Source organism: Megalobrama amblycephala, linkage group LG9 (assembly GCF_018812025.1).
Source record: "Megalobrama amblycephala isolate DHTTF-2021 linkage group LG9, ASM1881202v1, whole genome shotgun sequence".
In the NCBI taxonomy this organism is placed as follows: domain Eukaryota; kingdom Metazoa; phylum Chordata; class Actinopteri; order Cypriniformes; family Xenocyprididae; genus Megalobrama; species Megalobrama amblycephala.
Genome location: NC_063052.1, coordinates 1,412,989 through 1,434,402, shown reverse-complemented (window position 1 = coordinate 1,434,402; position 21,414 = coordinate 1,412,989). Strand labels below are relative to the sequence as shown.

General features: G+C 38.0%; 1 protein-coding gene across 1 annotated transcript in view; it reads left to right on the top strand.

Moving 5' to 3' along the window:
- The window catches only part of myo1g (myosin IG), a 54,671-nt gene that overhangs the window by 9,926 nt on the left and 23,331 nt on the right, over positions 1-21,414 (top strand). The window contains exons 10-19 of the mRNA XM_048201117.1: positions 1,160-1,274; positions 1,360-1,530; positions 1,812-1,882; positions 9,589-9,663; positions 10,043-10,175; positions 12,045-12,211; positions 14,275-14,482; positions 15,389-15,612; positions 15,704-15,848; positions 20,088-20,192. Coding sequence (XP_048057074.1) covers positions 1,160-1,274; positions 1,360-1,530; positions 1,812-1,882; positions 9,589-9,663; positions 10,043-10,175; positions 12,045-12,211; positions 14,275-14,482; positions 15,389-15,612; positions 15,704-15,848; positions 20,088-20,192 — 1,414 coding nt within the window. The remainder of the gene's footprint in view (positions 1-1,159; positions 1,275-1,359; positions 1,531-1,811; positions 1,883-9,588; positions 9,664-10,042; positions 10,176-12,044; positions 12,212-14,274; positions 14,483-15,388; positions 15,613-15,703; positions 15,849-20,087; positions 20,193-21,414) is intronic.

Genomic DNA, 21,414 nt, shown 5'->3' with positions numbered 1-21,414 from the left:
CTCCATAAAGTTGGTCAGCAGCAGGAAGCATGAAGTGCTCTAAAATATATATGGCTGCGTTGACCTTGGACCTCAGAAAACACAGTGGACCAACACCAGCAGATGACATGGCACCCCAAACCATCACTGACTGTGGAAACTTTACACTGGACCTCATGCAACATGGATTGCATGCCTCTCCTCTCTTCCTCCAGACTCTGGGACTCTGATTTCCAAAGGAAATGCAAAATTTACTTTCATCAGAGAACATAACTTTGGACCACTCAGCAGCAGTCCAGTCCTTTTTGTCTTTAGCCCAGGCGAGACGCTTCTGATGCTGTCTGTTGTTCAAGAGTGGCTTGACACGAGGAATGCGACAGCTGAAACCCATGTCTTGCATACGTCTGTGTGTAGTGGTTCTTGAAGCACTGACTCCAGCTGCAGTCCACTCTTTGTGAATCTCCCCCACATTTTTGAATGGGTTTTGTTTCACAATCCTCCCCAGGGTGCGGTTATCCCTATTGCTAGTAGACTTTTTTCTACCACATATTTTCCTTCCCTTCGCCTCTCTATTAATGTGCTTGGACACAGAGCTTTGTGAACAGCCAGCCTCTTGTGCAATGACCTTTTGTGTCTTGCCCTCCTTGTGCAAGGTGTCAATGGTCGTCTTTTGGACAACTGTCAAGTCAGCAGTCTTCCCCATGATTGTGTAGCCTACAGAACTAGACTGAGAGACCATTTAAAGGCCTTTGCAGGTGTTTTGAGTTAATTAGCTGATTAGAGTGTGGCACGAGGTGTCTTTAATATTGAACCTTTTCACAATATTCTAATTTTCTGAGATACTGATAGTTGTCAGTTATAATCATCAAAATTAAAATAAAAAAACATTTGAAATATATCAGTCTGTGTGTAATGAATGAATATAATATACAAGTTTGACTTTTTGAATGGAATTAGTGAAATAAATCAACTTTTTGATGATATTCTAATTATATGACCAGCACCTGTATTTAGTCTAATGGTTCAATAAACCGTTTAGTTAAAAAAAATAGATTTATTTTTTAATTACCTGACTATTATTTAAGTCAGGCTTTACATGGTTAATATTGCTTTACATTAAAATTGTACTTTGAGTGGTTTTAATGGTTGATTTTTTTTCTTATCCATTTCATGGCCCCAGCTTTGAGCAGTTTTGCATTAACTACTGCAACGAGAAGCTACAGCAGCTTTTCATTGAGCTTATTCTACGACAGGAGCAGGACGAGTACCAGAGAGAGGGTATCACATGGCAACATGTGAGTATAATACACTACAAGATATATCAATCCTAAAATATAATCCATGCACCTTTTCTCTAAATTGGACTTTTCTTTCTCTCAGATTGAATACTTTAACAATCAGATCATAGTGGACTTAGTGGAGCAGCCTCATAAGGGGATCATCTCGGTCCTGGATGAAGCCTGTCTCACTGCAGGGAAAGTCACAGATACCGTCTGCCTAGACAGCATGAACAAAAAGCTGGGCCAGCATCCTCACTACACGTCCCGGAAAGTAAGCACTCAGAACAGTCATCCATTCCTTCTTGTCTCAGCAATCCTCAATCATATCACATAAGCATAAAGTTTTAGGCCTGTCATGAATTATGGAACAAAACTGCAACCTCATTTAACCAGACTGGTTGTTACCTGACTTGAACTGCACTGTTGCAGTTTGGCAGCACGGTCAAAAGGGGGCAGTGCGCTTTCACAATACACGCACATGGAAACAAAAACAAATGGAGTCTTATACCTGTTGATGCCATAAAACTCAGACAAGTCTTTTTTTTTTCACAGCTCTGTCCTGCAGACAAGACCATGGAGTTCAATCGAGACTTCCGTATCCGACACTACGCAGGAGATGTTACGTAAGTGTTATAAAGTCCTTCATACGACAAGTGCAGGTGATGTGAACATGCTGATGTGGAGAACTTTAAATATTACTAGTATTTCACTTCAGCAGCTGTGACAACAGCTTTCTCAAGCAATTGTACAGCGAAAAAAACAACAACAACAATTTTCAGCACTCCTTCTGAAACAAATGTAGCTGAATCTAAAACCTTTGTGTATTGTGAAGAACAAATACAAGCTACAGTCTCATTGCCACCATGATCTGCCATTCAGTCCTTAAGGTTAGTTCACCCAAAAATGAAAATTCTGTCGTTAATTACCCTCATGTCGTTCCACATCCGTAAGACCTTTGTTCATATTTGGAACACAAATTAAGATATTTTTGATAAAATCCGAGAGTTGTCTGACTCCTCCATAGACAGCAAGTTATCCACCACTTTCAAAGTCCAGAAAGGTACTAAAGACATCTTTAAAACAGTCCACGTGTCTGCAGTGGTTCAACCTTAATTTTATGAAGAGAAGAGAATACTTTTTGTGCACAAAAAACGTAACAAAAATAATGACTTTATTCAACAGTTTCTTCTCTTCTGTATCATTCTCCTACGCTGTTTATGTTCAGCGCTTCCAGGTTCTACGTCAAAACGCCGGCTCAGTATTGGCCGACACTGTTCATGTGAGCAACACGACGCATGCGTGTGAAGCGAGATGGAATTTTTATTTTAGGGTGAGCTAACCCTTAAAAGACAAAATGAGAATTCACAACACATTTAATTTTCATAATGTGACAGAAACAAAAATGATATTCAGCTGTAAATAAGGAAGGAAAAATAAATTCCATTTATACTCCATTAAAAGTGAGGAACAAATTTTGGGGATGATTTATAAAGACAGGAACTGACATGGAAATGTATGCCATCTGAAGATTTGTAGGACTACAAACTTTTTGGTGCTCATATACGAATTCAACATTGTTTATGCAAATGTATAGATAAACAGGCGATCATAATGTGCATTAATATAATTAAATGCGCAAATGAGCATCATTTTAACTGCTTTGTGATAATTACAGAACTGAAACTAATTTCCTAAAAATAATAATTATTCGCACACACACACAACACACAAACACACATTGTACAGAAACTGGGCCATGCCTACCGCACATTTATCCAAGAGCGTGTTTCGATTTCCTTGCCCACTGATGATGAGTGTCATACTTCCTCTGAACCGTAAAGGTATTTTTTGAGCATTCTGTTGGTAGAGTTGATGTGATTTGCACTTTGTACACATTGCACTTGGTATAAGAGGAACTGTGATGTTTTAAGAGGGATGTGTTCAGGAACATTTTTATTTTTTATGTTTTGTGCATACGGGTGTTTTATAAATCGTTCACATGAATGTTTCCTATGTTCACATTTAGGATAATTACATACACGTCTTTATAAATGTGGCCCCAGTTTCCTATTTTGTCCTATTTTTTTTTTGCACTTTTTATCCCCATAAAACATTTTAAATATCAAAGTATAGCATTCGTGATCATGCAAAAAAAAAAAAAAAAAAAAACTTAAAAGAGCCTATTTTGGTATATTTTGGAATGATTTCATTTTTCAGGATGTGGCCATTTCAGCAAAACCTCTGAGTTGCCATCTTGTAGTTATGTTAATTTCAACATAATATCGCCTGGGACATAAGACCTTCAACATAACAGAACAGAGAGCTAGGACTTTTTTTTTTCCCTTAAAAAGTGAACAGGGTGAGGTTTGATTTATGTTGACTTTAGGTGTGCATCTGAAGGTGAAGTTCCTTTAAAGGTTGTAGGATGCAATTTTATAAATATACGAAATTGCTGTTTGTGCAGATGCCTGCAGTTTGCTGTACCTCAGCAAAGGCTGTGTCCTCATTTAGAAAATAGCAAGACCTTTTTCTCATTGAGGAATGAGGAGCAGAGAGAAGCTACTGGAGGGCTTAGCTCTGAAAATAGATGACACATTTTTCACTTTGGTTTCCTTTTCGTTCCTTAATGAGGATGTGCTCAAATGTAACTGCGGAAGTAACTGATTAAAGCTAAATTGTCTTGAAGTGAAGTTTCGTAGTGCATTTCTTCAATTTACTTTCATGTTAAAACTATCCCATGATCTGTTTCTCGTGAATCTGAGGGGGTGAATCGTGAAAGCCAGTAAGAGAAGCCAAGGAGCGAATTGTAAATTCAGCGTTTCTTTGGCGACCAGTCTGAGAAATGGGATGAACTGTGTCGGCAGCCACGTGTCACATGCTTGATAATTGGGTCAAGAGTGCAGAGGACTCAGTCCTCAGTACTGAATGGCACTATTATGACAACCCTGCAGTTAAACCTCCGAGCACGCTCACATTTTTGTGACAATCACTTTGAATCTGTCTGAGAATGCATTGGCAACACAGATCTCCTAGATGGTTGCCTGTCTCTCTCTCTCTCGCTCTCTCATGCAGACACACCACACTAGGAAGTTCCCTTAGGATGAAGACTGTCAGAACTGGGATGTCAACTCCTCAGTCACACTTACAAAATAAAATCTGTGAGATCCCTTAGGCTCAGTTGTGTCAGTGATGGAGGGAGGTCTCGCTAAATATACACCCTGACCAACCCCTTATCAGACCCCCTCAAACCATGACCTATTTCCCTCAGCTTCTGTCTCTCTCTTCTCATCCCTGTCTGTCTTTTTATTTATTTATTTCCTTTTTTCCCACTTCCGTTAAATCTCTCATTTTATGTAGTCTCCATTTTGGCTTTGTTCAGAATATTTAGAAGTACAGTGCAGTTGGAAACTTAAAGGAAAAGGCCTAGTTCACCCAAAAGCAAAGTTTTTGTCATTATTTACTAACCCTGTTATGTATGTAGCACAAAAGAAGATATTTTGAAGAATATTTCAACCTTTTACAGTGAATGTCAGTGGAGTCCAAAACAATATTGGACCCAAATGACTTTAATTGTATGGACAAAAAATATATAGTACAGAGACTATTCAATAATGTTTATGATGTTTATCTCTATTATTGCTTATTTCAGAATTTCTTAAACAAAATTTAACAGTTATGACAATAATTAAACATTACAAGATCAAAATTTTTAAAAATGAAACATACACGGATGAATTGTTCACAACAAGATCTTTAACATGCATTTAAAAAATGTTTCTTTTCATTTCATGCCAACATTACTCTTAAATTAGTGTTGAATTATTTTTCAGCATGTAGTGAGCGAATAATTCCATGTACTTACTTCCTCTTTCTCTCCTATGTTTCGTTCCACAAACTCATCTCACATTTACCATATGATCATTTCACACTTTATAATAAGCAGCATCATACCTCATCACACAGGCACTGATAAAGAAGCAGATGCATTTTTTAAAGCCAGTATTATTAGCTCAAAATAACTTGCTCTGTAACACTGTGACTTTGAGAATTCTCAGTCTTGACTTGGTTTGTATGTTTTAAGCACAGATTGCTCCCTCAGAAACCCTCAGGCGTGCTGTTTTACCCTCACCCTCGCCCTGTTTTCTGGAATTCACCCGGGCTACTGCAGAAGGGCCATAGGGCAGCATCTGTCCTCCCAGAACTGCTTTTACCCCAGTGATATTGCAATTCCACAGCCATGTGGCCATGCACATGTTTGACTGTGTGTGTGTGAATACATGTGCATGTGTTTGGAAATGTGTAAGCAGCAAATAATGTGCACTTGCATGTATTATGCAGTGTTGTTTCTTAAGTGAATTAACACGTGTCTATGTGCGTGGGTCTAACTGTTGGTGTAGCACATCTGCGCTTGCTAATCCAGTCCACAGATCTGTATGGACTCAGGACTGCTTTTGTACCGGGCCAGCACACGCAATACTTTCCATCATGCAATTCACACCTTACATAACCAACAAATCGCACTAAATAGCTAATTCTTTTGTTTGTTGTTTGTTTTCTTGGCACTTTCATGCATATTTAGGATTTTTGGTATGGTATTCTTGGTATTCATGGTCCAAGTTTCTTGGAGTACTATGCGCACTTTTATTCAGCAAGGATGCATTAAATTGATCAAAAGTTACAGTGAAGACATTTATAATGTTGCACATGATTTCTATTTCATATAAATTGCGTTTGTTTAAACGTTCTATTCATCAAAGAATCATGAAAAAAAAAAATGTATGATTGTTTCCACAATTTCTTTTCAGAAAAGAAAACTTTGATAATGATAAGAAAAATTTCTTCAGCAACAAATCAGCATATTAGAATGATTTTTGAAGGATCATTTGACACTGAAGACTGGTGTAATGTCTGCTGAAAATCAACTTTGCCATCACAGGAATAAATTACATTTTAATATACACTGCCCAGCCGGAAAAAAAGTCGCTTTTTGGATTTTAAGTTCTTCTAACTCTAATTGATGGAGTGTAGCCTTTCATTTCTTAAACAACCATGAAGGAAGACACATCATGGCCATATTCCAGGGTGACAATGTCAAGAGTCATCAGGCTCATATTGTGAAAGAATGGTTGGGAGCATTCATTTTCACACATGAATTGGCACCTCTGAGTCCAGACCTTAAATTCATTGAAAGTCTTTGGGATGTGCTGGAGTAGACTTTACAGAGTGCTTGACTCTTGCATTATCAATACAAGATCTTGACCAAAAATGGAAACACCTTGTGGCGACCAGGGCGGGCGAGAGCCGTGAGGGAACGGCGCGAGGCCGGTGGCGCGAGTGTTAATGAGCTTCACCTGGGAGGCGCACCGGCCTTGAGTCCCTCACGGAGGAGCTCCGGGAGCATAAAAGGAGGAGCGACTACAGTGAAGGACGAGAGAGGACCAGGCCTGGACTTTACGTTATGTTTTATTATGTTTGTGTAGCCGGCAGACGTCCGCGAGGGTCTGCCGGCATTACTTTCGTTTTGTTTGTTTATTTTGAGATTAAAGTTTTGTTCAATGTTCGCCGGTTCCCGCCTCCTTCTTCCCATATCTACTAACCTCGTTACATTGGTGCCGAAACCCGGGAGGAAGGAGGGACATGCTGTCGAAGAGCCCTCGCTGCTGAGGGGGATCGCGGTGCTGCGGAGTTCGGGCAGCGCGGGAGTGTGTGTAGACCGCGAGAGGCTGCCCGAGGCGGTGGTGCTGGAGCCTAGTGACAGGTGGGACGGAGAGCTCGAGGCTGTGCCCCTGGGACGAGGTGGGGTGGCTGCCGTCCAAGAGGGAGCGGAGGAGTCGCCGCCGTTTGCCGTGGGCCGGAGCCTGCTGCCGTCCGCCATAAAGGGGAGGAGCAGGGAACGGGGGACTCGCTGCCGGCTGCCCTCAGTCCGGAGGAGCCATCGCCGGCCGCCAGGAGGCGGTCGAGGATCGGGCCGTCCACCGAGCGTCCAGTGCCACCGCATGGCACCGCGAGGAAGAGCCTCCCGGCTGGCTGAGGACCGAACGGCAGTGTGTCGGGGAACCGGACCAAGAATTTTTTTTTTCTCTTTTTTCCTCTCTCCCCTCTCTCGTCCTGTCGCTCCCCTTGCTTCCGTCTCCTTTCTCTCGTCTCGTCTGTCCTTACCCCCAGGTGCTGCGGCCGCCGAGACAGGCCCCGGGGGGAGTAGAGCGCAGTCTCGGGAGTACCCCCCGGCCTGCGAGGGGCGATGGGGGTATGTGGCGACCAGGGCGGGCGAGAGCCGTGAGGGAACGGCGCGAGGCCGGTGGCGCGAGTGTTAATGAGCTTCACCTGGGAGGCGCACCGGCCTTGAGTCCCTCACGGAGGAGCTCCGGGAGCATAAAAGGAGGAGCGACTACAGTGAAGGACGAGAGAGGACCAGGCCTGGACTTTACGTTATGTTTTATTATGTTTGTGTAGCCGGCAGACGTCCGCGAGGGTCTGCCGGCATTACTTTCGTTTTGTTTGTTTATTTTGAGATTAAAGTTTTGTTCAATGTTCGCCGGTTCCCGCCTCCTTCTTCCCATATCTACTAACCTCGTTACACACCTCTTGATGGAAATCTATTTATAAAGTCTACTCTGTTTTTTGGCCGGGTAGTTTATATTCAAATAGAAAAGAATTTTGATAAGTTATTTCACAATATTATTGTTTTAATTTATTTTTGATCAAATAAATATAGCCTTAATGAGCATAAGACACTTCTTTTAAAAACATTAGAACATCTTACAGACCCCAAACTTTTGAAGGGTAGTGTAGCAAGTTATGCAAATAAGGTTATCATTCAGCATCATGTATACCTAAGTACCATTATATCAGCATCTGATGCCATTGTACCATGGTACTTCTTTTTAATTGGTCATGTAGCTGGTTAGCACATATGCCAGGTGGTTAGCATGTGCCCAGTGGTTAGCGCATTGCCATTTGGGTCATTCTGTGTCAACTCAACCACAGGCCCCCGGCTCAAATTTTTGATTTTGTTAATTTTTTTTTTTTTTCTGTAGCAAGACAAACATAAATAGTGATGAAATCCAAAATATTAAATGCCACAGATGTATATTTACTGAGTAATCCACTATTTTGTAGAGGGGGGTCAAAATGACAATTCCAATCATCCATACCGGCGTGATGAATACGATCCTCAACTGGATGGAACTGAAATAAATACTTTGAATGTTGCGATCCTATCAGACTTATGATAGCAACCTGAATCGTAACAAAGCACTGTTCGCCAGAGGAGAACTGGCCCCCCGACTAAGCCTGGTTTCTCCCAAGGTTTTTTTTCTCCATTTTAACACCTATTTGCCACCTGTTTGCCACCTGATGTCACCTGTTGGAGTTTGGGTTCCTTGCCGCTGTCGCCTTTGGCTTGCTTAGTTGGGGACACTTGACATTTGACTTGACATTTGATATTCAACAGTATTCTTGACATTTATTCAACAGTGCTTTGATCTGCCTGCATTGACACTATTCTTTAAGAGCTGCTGTGCAGCCAAAATTATATACCAGTTATCACTGTAAAGCTGCTTTGACACAATCTGCATTGTAAAAAGCGCTATATAAATAAAGGTGACTTGACTTGACAATTTTGGTTTTTGATTACTGAAAATGGTTAAAATTAAACAATTTAAACATGGAGCTGAATCTAAAAGAATATTAAGATATCTTTAATACTTCTTGAGTTGCAGGTATGCAAATTTGAGGCAAAAAAAAACAAAAACACAAAGTGCTTTTGGACATTTTTGAACGGTTACTGTTGGCATATAATGAAACAATGATTGCCAAAGTCAACAGATTTTACTAATAGATCTATCTCTGTGAAAAAATAAAATAATGATGCTGCCATCTTTCTAAAGTCATTTTTACACCCCTGTAATTTGGCTCTAAATCTTATGAGAAAAGTGTAATTTTGACCCACCCCCCATTTTAGTTGAGATTGCTTCAGTATTTTTGCATTTGGCATAAAAGTGTAATCGCGCCATGTCCTGCTCAACCTTCCCCTCCACACCATTTCCTGTCCTGTGTAATAATTGCAAAAAAGCTAAACCAGAATGTATGTTTTTATCTTTTAAGTATCGTATAAGCCTTCTGAAACATGTTGTTCATGCCATGCTGTTAAGATAATGGTCCAAGTTTAGGTTTATCTGCGTTCTGTGTGAGTCATCTGTACCTGGGTGAAATGAGTCATGAATGAAGGACTGTTCAATGAGTGCTTCAACCACTCAGTCAGTCAATTAAAGTAATTTCCCTTTCTATGTCAAGCCTTGTACTGATTTATCTTGCACTTTCCTCTCAGGTACTCAGTTGAGGGTTTTCTTGACAAGAACAAGGACCCGCTTTTCCAAGATTTCAAGCGACTGATGTACAACAGGTTTGGGGAATTTCTTTCAATTAAATAATCAATATACCCAATAATGTCAATATTTTTTGTGTGGATCAAAAGAACAATTGTTCATATTATGATTCTTGCAGTATATAAGTCTTCTGAAGCCATATGATAACTTTATGTTTGGAATGATCTGAGAGTGTATGAGTCCTTCATCACTCATAATGATGGTTTGAACTATTAAAGTAATGCTTTAAGACTTTGTGTGTTCAAGGACTAGTTAAAGTAGGGCACTTGTTTTTGTTAATACTTCTTTACTGTATATTCCTGTTCTGTTTTGTTCTAATTTCTTTTTCACTAGCATGTTCTTGTTTCCACTTTATTACAGTGTTTATCACCCTCTTTTCTAAACCTTTTCTTGTAGTTCTGACCCTGTCCTCAAAGAAATGTGGCCTGATGGAAAAATGAGTATTACAGAGGTGACCAAACGACCTCTAACTGCAGCTACACTCTTCAAAAACTCTATTATTGCTCTAGTGGACAAACTGGCCTGTAAGGTAAGAAATGACTTCTGTAAATGTCATACAATGACCCCAAAAAAAACATTCAGACACTTAAGCCACACTTAAATATGTATAAATGTCATTGCATTAAATAAAAAGTCAAACCAGGTGCCATCTGTACACACATGCTGCTGAAGCTTTTCTCCAAACTAATTTCACCTTCTGTGCCATTACTGCTTTTAAGCAACTAAAATCAGAGTATTTTTAGTGGATGTATGAAGTTCAGAAAGCTGTGTTTCTTTTATATAAATGCCTGTTGGTCTGATAATTATCATATAATCCAAAAGCATTCATGTTTTTTTTTTTTTTTTTTATAAGTAAAAAGAAAAACTTTTTGGGGTCACTGTATTTAGATTCCACTTAACCCTTTTCATTCATCTTTTTTATCATAATCCATTGCAATTATTTTTCATGCACATCCTTATCTTAGGATTTAAGTTAATTTCTACAGAAATTCTAAGTCAGCTGAGCCCATTGTGATTGTAGTTTTAAAATCTAATCACAAATTGGTGTAGATGGGGCCCATTGTGGTACATTATGTCTGCAAGAGCATATGTTTCTGTAGAAATAAGCATGAATTTAATCTAGGCTTAATCTACACAACTACCGTTTAATACTCTTTGCTGTGAAAAGATGAAATAGGGGTCTCCCAGAATAGCTCAGGTAATCTCTTATGTAGACATGTTGAAAAATGCAATCTCTCTAATGGAGACTGTCTGTATTTGATAAAACAGTTAACAGCAAAGGAGCACCTGCTAAATCCTGCTTTAGTTTGAATGGCTCTCCTCTCTCCTCTCCTCTCCTCTCCTCTCCTCTCCTCTCCTCTCCTCTCCTCTCCTCTCCTCTCCTCTCCTCTCCTCTCATTTTGTGAAGACCCAATGAATCCATGAAAGTTTCTGTGTCTGTCAGGCTGCACGTGTATGCATGTACACGTGTGTTGGTGTGGTAAAGTGGGACTGCATTCGGTGCAGCTTCTGTTTTTTTAGGTCACATTAAAGGACTGGCTGCCCTCCCTCTGGTCCTGTGGGGACACCTGTACCTCATCTGACCGTTCACCCCATCCATCCTGTCTATGCTCTCTACACTGTAAAAAAAAAAAAAAAAAGAATATGTGAGGTTGTTACCTCAAAGAGCTGTTCCTGCCTGATGTGAACCTTAAAATTACTTTTGTGCTTGATTTAGTCATTTACCTGTTATCCCATGAAAGAAGTTTTAGGTTACATACTCTAATAATCTCTCTGAAACACTCGAAAAACTATCATAACAGACAATCAGATTCAATTCTGGAAGAGAAAACTGCCTGACAAAGACTGGGTGGATGAATGAATGAATGAATGAATGAATGAATGAATGAATGAATGAATGAATGAATAGATAGAGAGATGGATGGATGGATGGCAGAGACAGATATAGATAGACAGAGAGAATGACATGAGGAGTCATGTGTTATGTGAAAGCTCATTGGAAAGAGAAAGGGAGCGATTTTGCTCTCAATTCACGTGGAAAATTCACAGTTCTAGGAATTGACGTAATCACTGTAACACGTTACGATCTTCATGAAGCGAGCTTTATGCTTCCAGGAAAGGTCAGGGAGAAAAGTGCTTTGATTCATTCTTGTCTCTTCACACGGCAAATTGTGGTGCTTTACATAATGATACTTTATATTATTGCTGCATTTGGCTTTCTGTTATTATTAGTACAGCTATCAACTTCAAACCATAATCATAAGCTTTCAGATTGCCTTCATTGGTCACTAAGCTAACTTATTAGTCAGCGGCAGTTCAGTAGCGTACCTGAGGCTTTTGGTAAATGCTTTAATTTATCAATTTCTGCAAAAGAAATTAAATGAAATTGGTCTTACAGGAGCCCTACTATGTGCGCTGTATAAAGCCAAATGAGGTGAAGTCCCCCTTGCTGCTTGATGACGGACGCTGCCAGCACCAAGTCGCATACCTGGGACTTCTGGAGAATGTCCGTGTGCGCCGGGCTGGATTTGCCTACAGACAGCCTTATGCACGCTTTCTGCAGAGGTGAGAAGTCACCTGATCTATGAACTTAAATTCTCTAGTGCTGAAAACCTCAACCTTTTTGATTCCAAGGTCCCCCATTGTCCAAGATGATATTCAAAGGCCCCCATGTAGGATAAGATATTTCTGGTACTTCTGCATTAATGACAAAGCTGCTTGTTTTCAAACTTTTATTTTACTGAGTGGTAATAAAATTAAATAAAATAATTGATATAATAATTCAATTCTGAAATTTCAGAAGTTTCTAGAACTGAATTTTCAGTTTGTATGGGATTTTTAATATTTTTTACTCGCAAATAAAACTTTCTCAGCAATTTATACCAGGGTAATTATAGTTAACTAAAACTAAAACCATCAATAAACATTTTTGTTATTTGAAATAAAACACTTACTGAACCCTGCACGTGACCAAAAATGTGTGTGTATAATATATATATATATATATATATATATATATATATATATATATATATATACTTTTTCACACACACACACACACACACACACACACACACACATATATATATGTGTGTACATACACTGCCCTCCAAAAGTTTGGAAATGCCCTAGAAAAGTTGGGTTTTGGACAATATTGACATGAATCCTTTTTAATTTGTGATAATTTTGCACTGATAAGAGACAACACAAACTACAATAACATATTTTATTACATAAACAGTTTATACATAGAAAAAAAATGAAATTTTCGATTCCTCAAAATATCCACCATTAGCAGCTATCTGACCTAAACTGGGTTCTAATTGAATTCTAAACTTAATTCGCAATCAATTGTTGAAGCTATTAAGATTTGCTGACCCAAAAATCTTTTACAAACCTGGGCCAAGTTTAAACCAGTAACCAGGCATCACAGCTGGCAAAGGGGCATGCCTGACTTTGACATGTATATATTGCCATTATTATGTAATCAAAATGAAAATTATTATTGCTGGTTTTCAATGATAATGTCAAGTTACTGCAATGTATTTGCACCAAAAATGATAAGGATTTATGCTGATATTGTCCAAAACCACACTTTGCCAGGGGTGTTTCCAAAGTTTTGGAGGGCAGTGTATATATATATATATATATATATATATATATATATATATATATATATATATATAAAACTTAGCCAAATTAATTGAATTAGAAAATTAAGAATTTGTTCCCATAAATTAAGAATTAGTCCTCTTGTTTTAGTAAATCGTGGCCATGATTTACTAATTCATTCACTCGTTTTGAAAATTCGCTCCCACGATTTAATAATTTGTTCCCTTGTTTTAGAAAATCATTGGCACATTGAATTAATTTGTTCCCTCATTTTGATTTCACTAAAACAAGGAAGCGAATTAATAGAACCTGGCCATGATTTAGTAAATCGAGAGAACGAATCATCATATGTGTGCACAATTTACTTAAAACGAGGGAACGAATTGGTAAAACGTGCTGACATACAGGTATTAGTAAGTTGTGTGAATGAATTGTTAATTCATGGCCACGATATATAATTTTTTTTTCCCGCATGTCATGTGCAGGGCTCCACAAATACTAAATTTTAACTGAAATAAAATAAAAATAAAATAAACTATTATTTTAATTTGAGTTAGTTGCCAAATCTGTGATTTTTAATTTAGTATAACTTGATGTACTAAAATAATAAAGCTAAAATCTATAAAAACTATTTAGACATTTAAAAAAAAAAGTGACAACATTATGTTGTGTGATACTAGAATATCACTGATTTTGGTAACACTTTAGTATAGGAACACATATTTAGTATAGGAACAATTATTAGGAACACATATAAACTATTAACTACAACTTTTCCCTCAATAAACTACTAATTTAATGTTTATCAATAGTTACTAAGGTAGTTGTTAACTTCAGGTATTGGGTAGTAATATGTGTACTAATAAACAACCAATACTCTAGTAATATGCATGCTAATAACCAACTAGTTAAAAGACCCTAAAATAAAGTGTTACCCTGATTTCCAAAATGCTTAAGGTGCAAATAAATGATATCAGTAATTCTTTCTTAGTAAATTTTGCCATCTTTATGCTCAGGTACAAGATGACTTGTGAATACACGTGGCCCAATCACCTGATGAGCACCGATCAGGAGGCTGTGGAGGCCATTGTGAACCAACACGGCTTTGAGGATGATGTAGCGTACGGCCACACCAAGCTATTCGTGAGAACGCCTCGCACGCTCTTCACGCTGGAGCAAGAGAGAGCTGCACTCATCCCCATATTAGTGCTGTTCTTACAGAAGGTGACAGGCACTCTCTTTTCACTTTTCTCTCTCTATCTGTCAATTTCCTAGGGCACTTTAGGTCTCTGTCTATCAGCGTTGTTTATTGCTGTTCCTGAGACTGTACCTCTTCTGCTTCCTGTCTTTCTCCTCTTTCATTTCTTTGTTTTCTTTTGTAGCTGTCTCACTTAATCATTCTTGACTTCCTTACTTTTTCATGTGTGTTCAGAGGTGACAAGAAAGCATTGTGGGATCATAACACCTAGACTTTAGATCCCTCTGCAACTCCACTTCAGTCGGTCTTTATAACCTGTTTTGAACTTGCAGAGCATAAGTCTATATTTACATTCTCGTCAACGTTTTATTGTTTATAGGAATCCATTCTCATTTTTATAGCAGATGTAAATAAAAATATATCTGTATGTATGTAAAGCAATGTTTATCTAAACATCTTAACTAATATGTATATGTATGCAATATTCATATTGTTTTAAACCTGCTTTGAATGATTAGAATCGGCTAATACATCAGGATATGGATGTAAATATAGGTCTGCTCATTATTTCTAGGTTTTCCCACTCATTCATCCAGTGTGTAGGCTGTACGTGGCCCTGATAACAGTAATTATGATAATGTTTGTGATTGGTGGATTATTCTTGTTGCATTCAATTATTTATCTGCAGTGCGAGTTGCCCTGATTTCACTTCTGTCCCACTTAATGCTGCCTGACTTAAACTAGAGGAAAACTTAGTCAAAACTCAGTAGCTGCCATGTTTCTATCCACCTGTCACTACATTCATTCTAGTGCCTATGTAGAATGAGGCAATTACCTGAATGAAGAAATTAATGAATAAGCAGATAATTTTTGTGTTTGGTGTCATCAGAGGGTTTCCCTCACATTCAACCTGTATGTGTGTCTTTCTGCAGGTATGGAGAGGTGCATTAGCACGTATGCGTTGTAGGAAAATACGGGCGATCTATACCATAATGGCACATTATAAATGCTATAAGGTGAAGGCTCACTTCTGGGAAGTGGATAGACGTTTTGCCAACGTTCGAAACATGGCCGACTACGGGAAGAGTGTAGAGTGGCCGACACCACCTGCGGCCCTGGTGCAGTTCCACAGAATCACACAACACCTCTACCGCCGGTATTACCATGACTTACATATTCATGATGTTTTCATGTTTTTTTATTTATTGTTTGGCCTTCCTCTTATGCTTTCACTGCCTCTCTCTTAGATGGTGGGCAAGGCAGCTGATCAAAAACATACCCCCATCTGACATGGCAGAGGTGAGGGCTAAAGTAGCTGCTCTGTCAGCCCTGAGTGGGGAGAGAGTGGACTGGGGCTACAGTCGTGCCTGGGAGAGAGACTACTTGGCCAATGTGAGTTTTTCATTAGGTTACTCATTTAGAACCTTCACTTTGCAAAGTATTCAGGATTTTTACATTGATTAAGCTTATTAAAGTTTTCATTTGAATTAAGCCTTAAGCCCTGTGATTTATCATTTGACTCCACGAATCTTTGGTGGTCTTAAAGGCATAGTTCACCCTTAAATGTAAATTATATATTTACCCTCTTATCAAACCTGTATGACTATCTTCCTTCCGTGGAACACAAAAGACGCTTAGAAGCATGTTCATGCCACTCTTTTCCATATAAGAAAAGTGACCTGAAAAAATGAGGAAAAGAACAATACAGATTCCATAAAATTGTTAGTCTGGGTAAACCCAGCCTGATCTGCCGGCGATTTGATTTCGCTCGGCAACTCAGTCTGGAAACCTGTGCATTCATTTCTGCTGTGCTGTTACACTTTTGCGGGAACCAATCACAGACTGGCTTATCCACCTTGCTCGCTATTGGCGGGTATAACACGATGACGATAGAGAAGCGACGGCAAGCAGCTTTCAAACTCTATCTGATCTACCCGTCTCTCGCACAACCGTCACTTCAAAATAACAATGCACAATCACAGTGACGCCGATTGTGTTAAGCATTTACCTTATCTGAGAGAAATGTAGCAGAGCGTTGACACGATGTGAGTACAGGACTCTTTTACTTCAATGCCCCTTGATGGTAGACAATATTTTTATTATTTGCTCTATATGTTTCGTCTCCCTGCTTCTTGAATCTCGCGCCGCCTGAGCTGACTGGAATTCTTTTTGGTTGTCATGACAATGACGTAGTTTAGGGCGGCTATATTCCGCGTTCATTTACACTGAACCAGAACAGTATCAGAGTCACCTTTTAAACTCTCGACGATGCTGAATGACTTCTTTAGTTAGCAACAAATTGCTCGAGTGGGTGTAAATACCGATCACTTTCATGTTTTTTTGCACAACCTGCAAAAATCGCTCGATGCCATTGCTGCTTCTGCAAACCGCGGATCAATGCTACAAACCAATACAAACTAACCCTGCGTCTCAATCAGCTCCCTAGTTCTCCTAGGTCGTGAATCAGTATATCATGCAAGTGAATGTGGCTGATTCCCTGATCAGTGCCCTGACTACTGAACTAGGGAGCTGATTGAGACACAAGGTAAACCTGTCTGGAGTTTTCGCATCACTCTGCAAAGTACGTCACCCGGATCGTTGATCTGATTGGTTGAAGGACTATCAAATTGCGTGACTAATGCTCGTTGATCACGCCTCTTGTGCAAAAGGAAATACATAGCAAACTCCCCAGACCAATGTTCAATTTTAAATTGAGCTTGGTCTGGTGATAGCCAGACTATAAAATTGTCTCAACTGTGCTATATTCTAAATCTTCTGAAGACTTATGACAGCTTTCTGTGAGTACCAGACTGATGTCGTTATTTGCTAAAAATCTTCAAATTTCATTCATGTTCATGTATATTGAAACATGAAGAAACTCTGTTTGCTCCCTTTGAACGAAACATGGTAATTCATGTACATTGTCAATTTATTTTTGCGGAAATAACGCTACTTTTTACTTTCACGTTACGTCTAGTTGATTGGCCCATTTGACTTCCATAGTATTTTTTTCCATACTATGGAAATAAATGGGGTCCATCAACTGTTTGGTTACCCATATTCTTTACAGTCTCATTTTGTTGTGTGTAAACAAACAGCGTTGAACTATTGACACCATGCACATGACTGTTGGTGAAACAAAAACAGCAGGTCAAGAGATTTGATCTACTGTTAGTGGGTTAATTAAACATTAGCCTATTGTGACCCGCAAAGACCACTTGTGTGTTTGTCTCCAGCCTCATGCTTTTAAATTACTGTCCATTACACAGATCAATCTGTTAGACTGATGCAGTTCCATATGTGTCTTTAGCACATGGTCTGATGGTGTTAAATTTGGGTGAGAGACGTCTCCTGTTATAGCTGAGGAGGTAACAGCCATCCACGAGACCATCTTCATGCCCTGATTTCATGGCTGAAAAAGCCAGCTTCATATACTAGTTCTTGCATATTTATGCTGATAATGCTGGTCTAACTGCTTCACCAACCAAACCGGGGTGCGTTTCTCATATAACAACGTAGCTGCTTCACCACCAAAGTACAATGCATCATTGTAGAAACTAACTAGCTAGTCACGACTGTTTCCCGAATCATAGTAACTTGGTCGCACCTCCATCGTTTGATGATTGCATTCGTTCAACAATGTCACATGCAGGTAGTGGAGTATTAACTTCTGTTAATTTATTGATTCGAGATCGCAATTTCATATTTATTATAGTTAATTTACACACAAAAAAAGAAAGCCGTCCATGTTTTAATAATTGATACATGCCGTGTTTGCCGTACAATTTACTGTATACATGCGGTTTATTCAGTTAGCTGCTTTCTCCACAACTTAATTTCTCTGGCATGCAGCTGTAACGATCTGAGGAATGCTTCAATGTTTTTTTCACCGTCTTTTTGATTTATTTGATGTTTAGGTTCTTTGCGTTCCTTGGGGTTTATTATTTATTTATTTTAGTAACACTATACTAGGGTTGTCCCCGGTATCAGTCTGTACCAATACCAGTAAAATTTTACAGTTCTGTTGAATTACGAACTTTAAAAAAAAATTTCCTGCTTTGACTCATCTGTGGTTATCACTGTCAATCTTCACAGGTTCTGATTCGATCGTGCATTTAAATACAGTTGCCAATCCAGAAACTTATGCAGTGTACTTAGCAGCATGAAAAACTAAACTTGTGTTCAGACTGTAAATGGGTAACAAAAAGCGAGAAGAGAAGAGCCCTCCCTTTATAATCACTAAGGCTGTCAATGTCTAAAGCACAAGCTCACTGAATTCTGCACTTTACATTATGAACTAACAATGAATAATACTTCTACAACATTTATTGTTAATATCAGTATTTATTGATACATATTTAAGATAATGTTAACAACTTCAGGTGAAAAAAAGTACACTTCTATAATGTACTTTAAGTGCTCTATTTTTGCACACTAATTTCATACTTAATATACTAAAAAATCTTCTTTAATACTTCTTAAGATAATTTTAAGAACATCTAAGTGTACTCAACTGTGCTATTTTGAGACACCATGAAATATGAACTAAAATGTGCTTTTAATATACTATCTCTATATTTAAAAAATATATTTAGTTAACACTTGTAGTACACTATGGGTTCAGGTGTACTATAAGTGGCATCTAAATACATTTTTTAAATACAGAGATGGTGTATTAAAAGCACATTTTAGTTCATATTTCATGGTGTCTCAAAATAGCACAGTTGAGCACACATAGATGTTCTTAAAATTATCTTAAGAAGTACTAAAGAAGAATTTTTAGTATATTAAGTGCAAAATTAGTGCACGAAAATAGAGCACTTTAAGTACGTTATAGAAATGTACTTTTTTCACCTGGAATGAACTGAACTAAAATGAACTTGAACATTTTGATTAACTAACATTGACAAAGGTTAATAAATGCTGTAAAAATATATTGTTCATTGTTAGTTCTTAGTTAATGCATTAACTAATGTTAACAAATGAGACCTTATTTTAAAGCGTTACCATTTTTTTTTTTTTTTTTTTTTTCCAAATCCGTTGATGGTTTTTTTTCTTTGCTCAAGGACAAGCAAAAAATCTCTCTTGAATGAAAGTCAAGAGCCCTGGGGGTTCAACTAATTCTCACTCCAGTGGTGTGAAATGAAGAGTGAGTCCTTGAGCATGTGTCATATACAATATTTTAAGGAGTGTATTCTTTTCTTTATAAGAATTCTTAGAATTTTTTCTCCGCAGCATGAGATTCATTGTGATTTCTGTATTTCATAACATGTTTTTAAAGCTCAGAAGATGCATGCTGAATGTGCGCTCCTGTCGTCACAGTGTATATCGGCTATGACAGATTAGCTTTCAAAGACGTTTGAAGTTTTCAGATCATCTAAATGAGTCAAAAGCTTAATCATGAAGCACAGTTGAGAATCTGTTGTTGCAGATAAGGTGTCACGTCTGTTTGACGCATTAGTCGAGTGGGCTGGTGACGATGACAGTGTTTTTAAATCCGTCATGGACTGATTTGAATTGCCATCAAGGAAATCATGGAAGCATAAGTGTGGATGTTGTTTGTGTTGCTTGTGTGACTAAGCTTCTCAGAATTTTGTGTCATAAATCCAGTGATGTGTCTCTCCACTGCAGGCAAAGGACTCTCCTTTGACAAGCACCAACTTTGTGCGTATCACTAAAGAGCTGAAGAACAAAGACCAGTACACCCAGGTCGTCTTTTCAAGCTCTGTCAGAATGGTAGGCTTTTTAAATTTCAATTTCAATGTTATCAAATGACAAAAACTGTGCATTTGTATTGCCAAAGCATTTGTAGAAAATTGTGCGTAAAATAATATGTGTTTTGATCACGTAAAATAACAACAGTGCAAAAGAAGTAGGCCTAAACAAGCAATATTAACTAATAAAATAATAGAGTGAAAAAACAATATTAAAAAATACAATAAAATAACTTAAGTGCAAATGAAAAAAATGGCTAAATTAAGAAAGAATGCTAAATAACAATAGAGCAAAAGGTTTAAACAATGATATTAAGAAGTACTGTAGTGGAAATCAATTTTTAATGTTTATATGTCTATGTGGTGTTTTTAATATGCTTTAAGTCAACACCATTGCTGAGTATTTTCTCTTTTAAAACTGCAGTGATCTAAAGGCAGTTTCAAAAACACAGTTTGAAATCACTTGTGGTTCTGATGTTACCTTGTAACCAATCATGACAACGTGCCGGCGGGCTTTAGCATATCATTAACAGCGAACTAGCAGGGGAGTTTCAAGAGAAGCCAGGTTATCCTGGTATATTTTTCTGTTGATAAGAAAAATCATGTAGATTTAGGAATATGGCGGGTGTATGATGCATATTACGATGTTATGATGAACTATATGCCTTTCTACACTGACGTTCTGAGTTTGTGTAACATTAGCGACACATTATTAGCATCTGTTTGATAATGTAGTGAAACAAAGGGCTAATTATATTATTTACCATTATGTGTCCTACGTTGTAAAAAGCGAGACAGTTGTGCAGTGTTTACATCAGTAAGTTGACCGAGTGGATCTCTAAGCTCGTGTGAGTGAGTGGAGGCGGGGCTAATTAGCATATTCATAGATGTGCGTATTACATTTAAGCTATTTTAAGACATGATTTTTTTTTTTTTCACAGGATAAAATTTTTATATATTTCAAAGTGATCAAAGATGAGTAATATAACATAATATAATTTTTAAAGTAATATAACATAAAATAATAGAACAGGAGTAAACAAACAATATTAGCAAATAAAATAATAGTGTGAATAGATTAAACAAGCAAATAAAATAAAATAATCAATATTAGCAAATAAAATAATAGTGTGAAATAGATTAAACAAGCAAATAAAATAAAATAAACAATATTAGCAAATAAAATAATAGTGTGAATAGATTAAACAAGCAAATAAAATAAAATAAAAATAGCGTGAATGGAG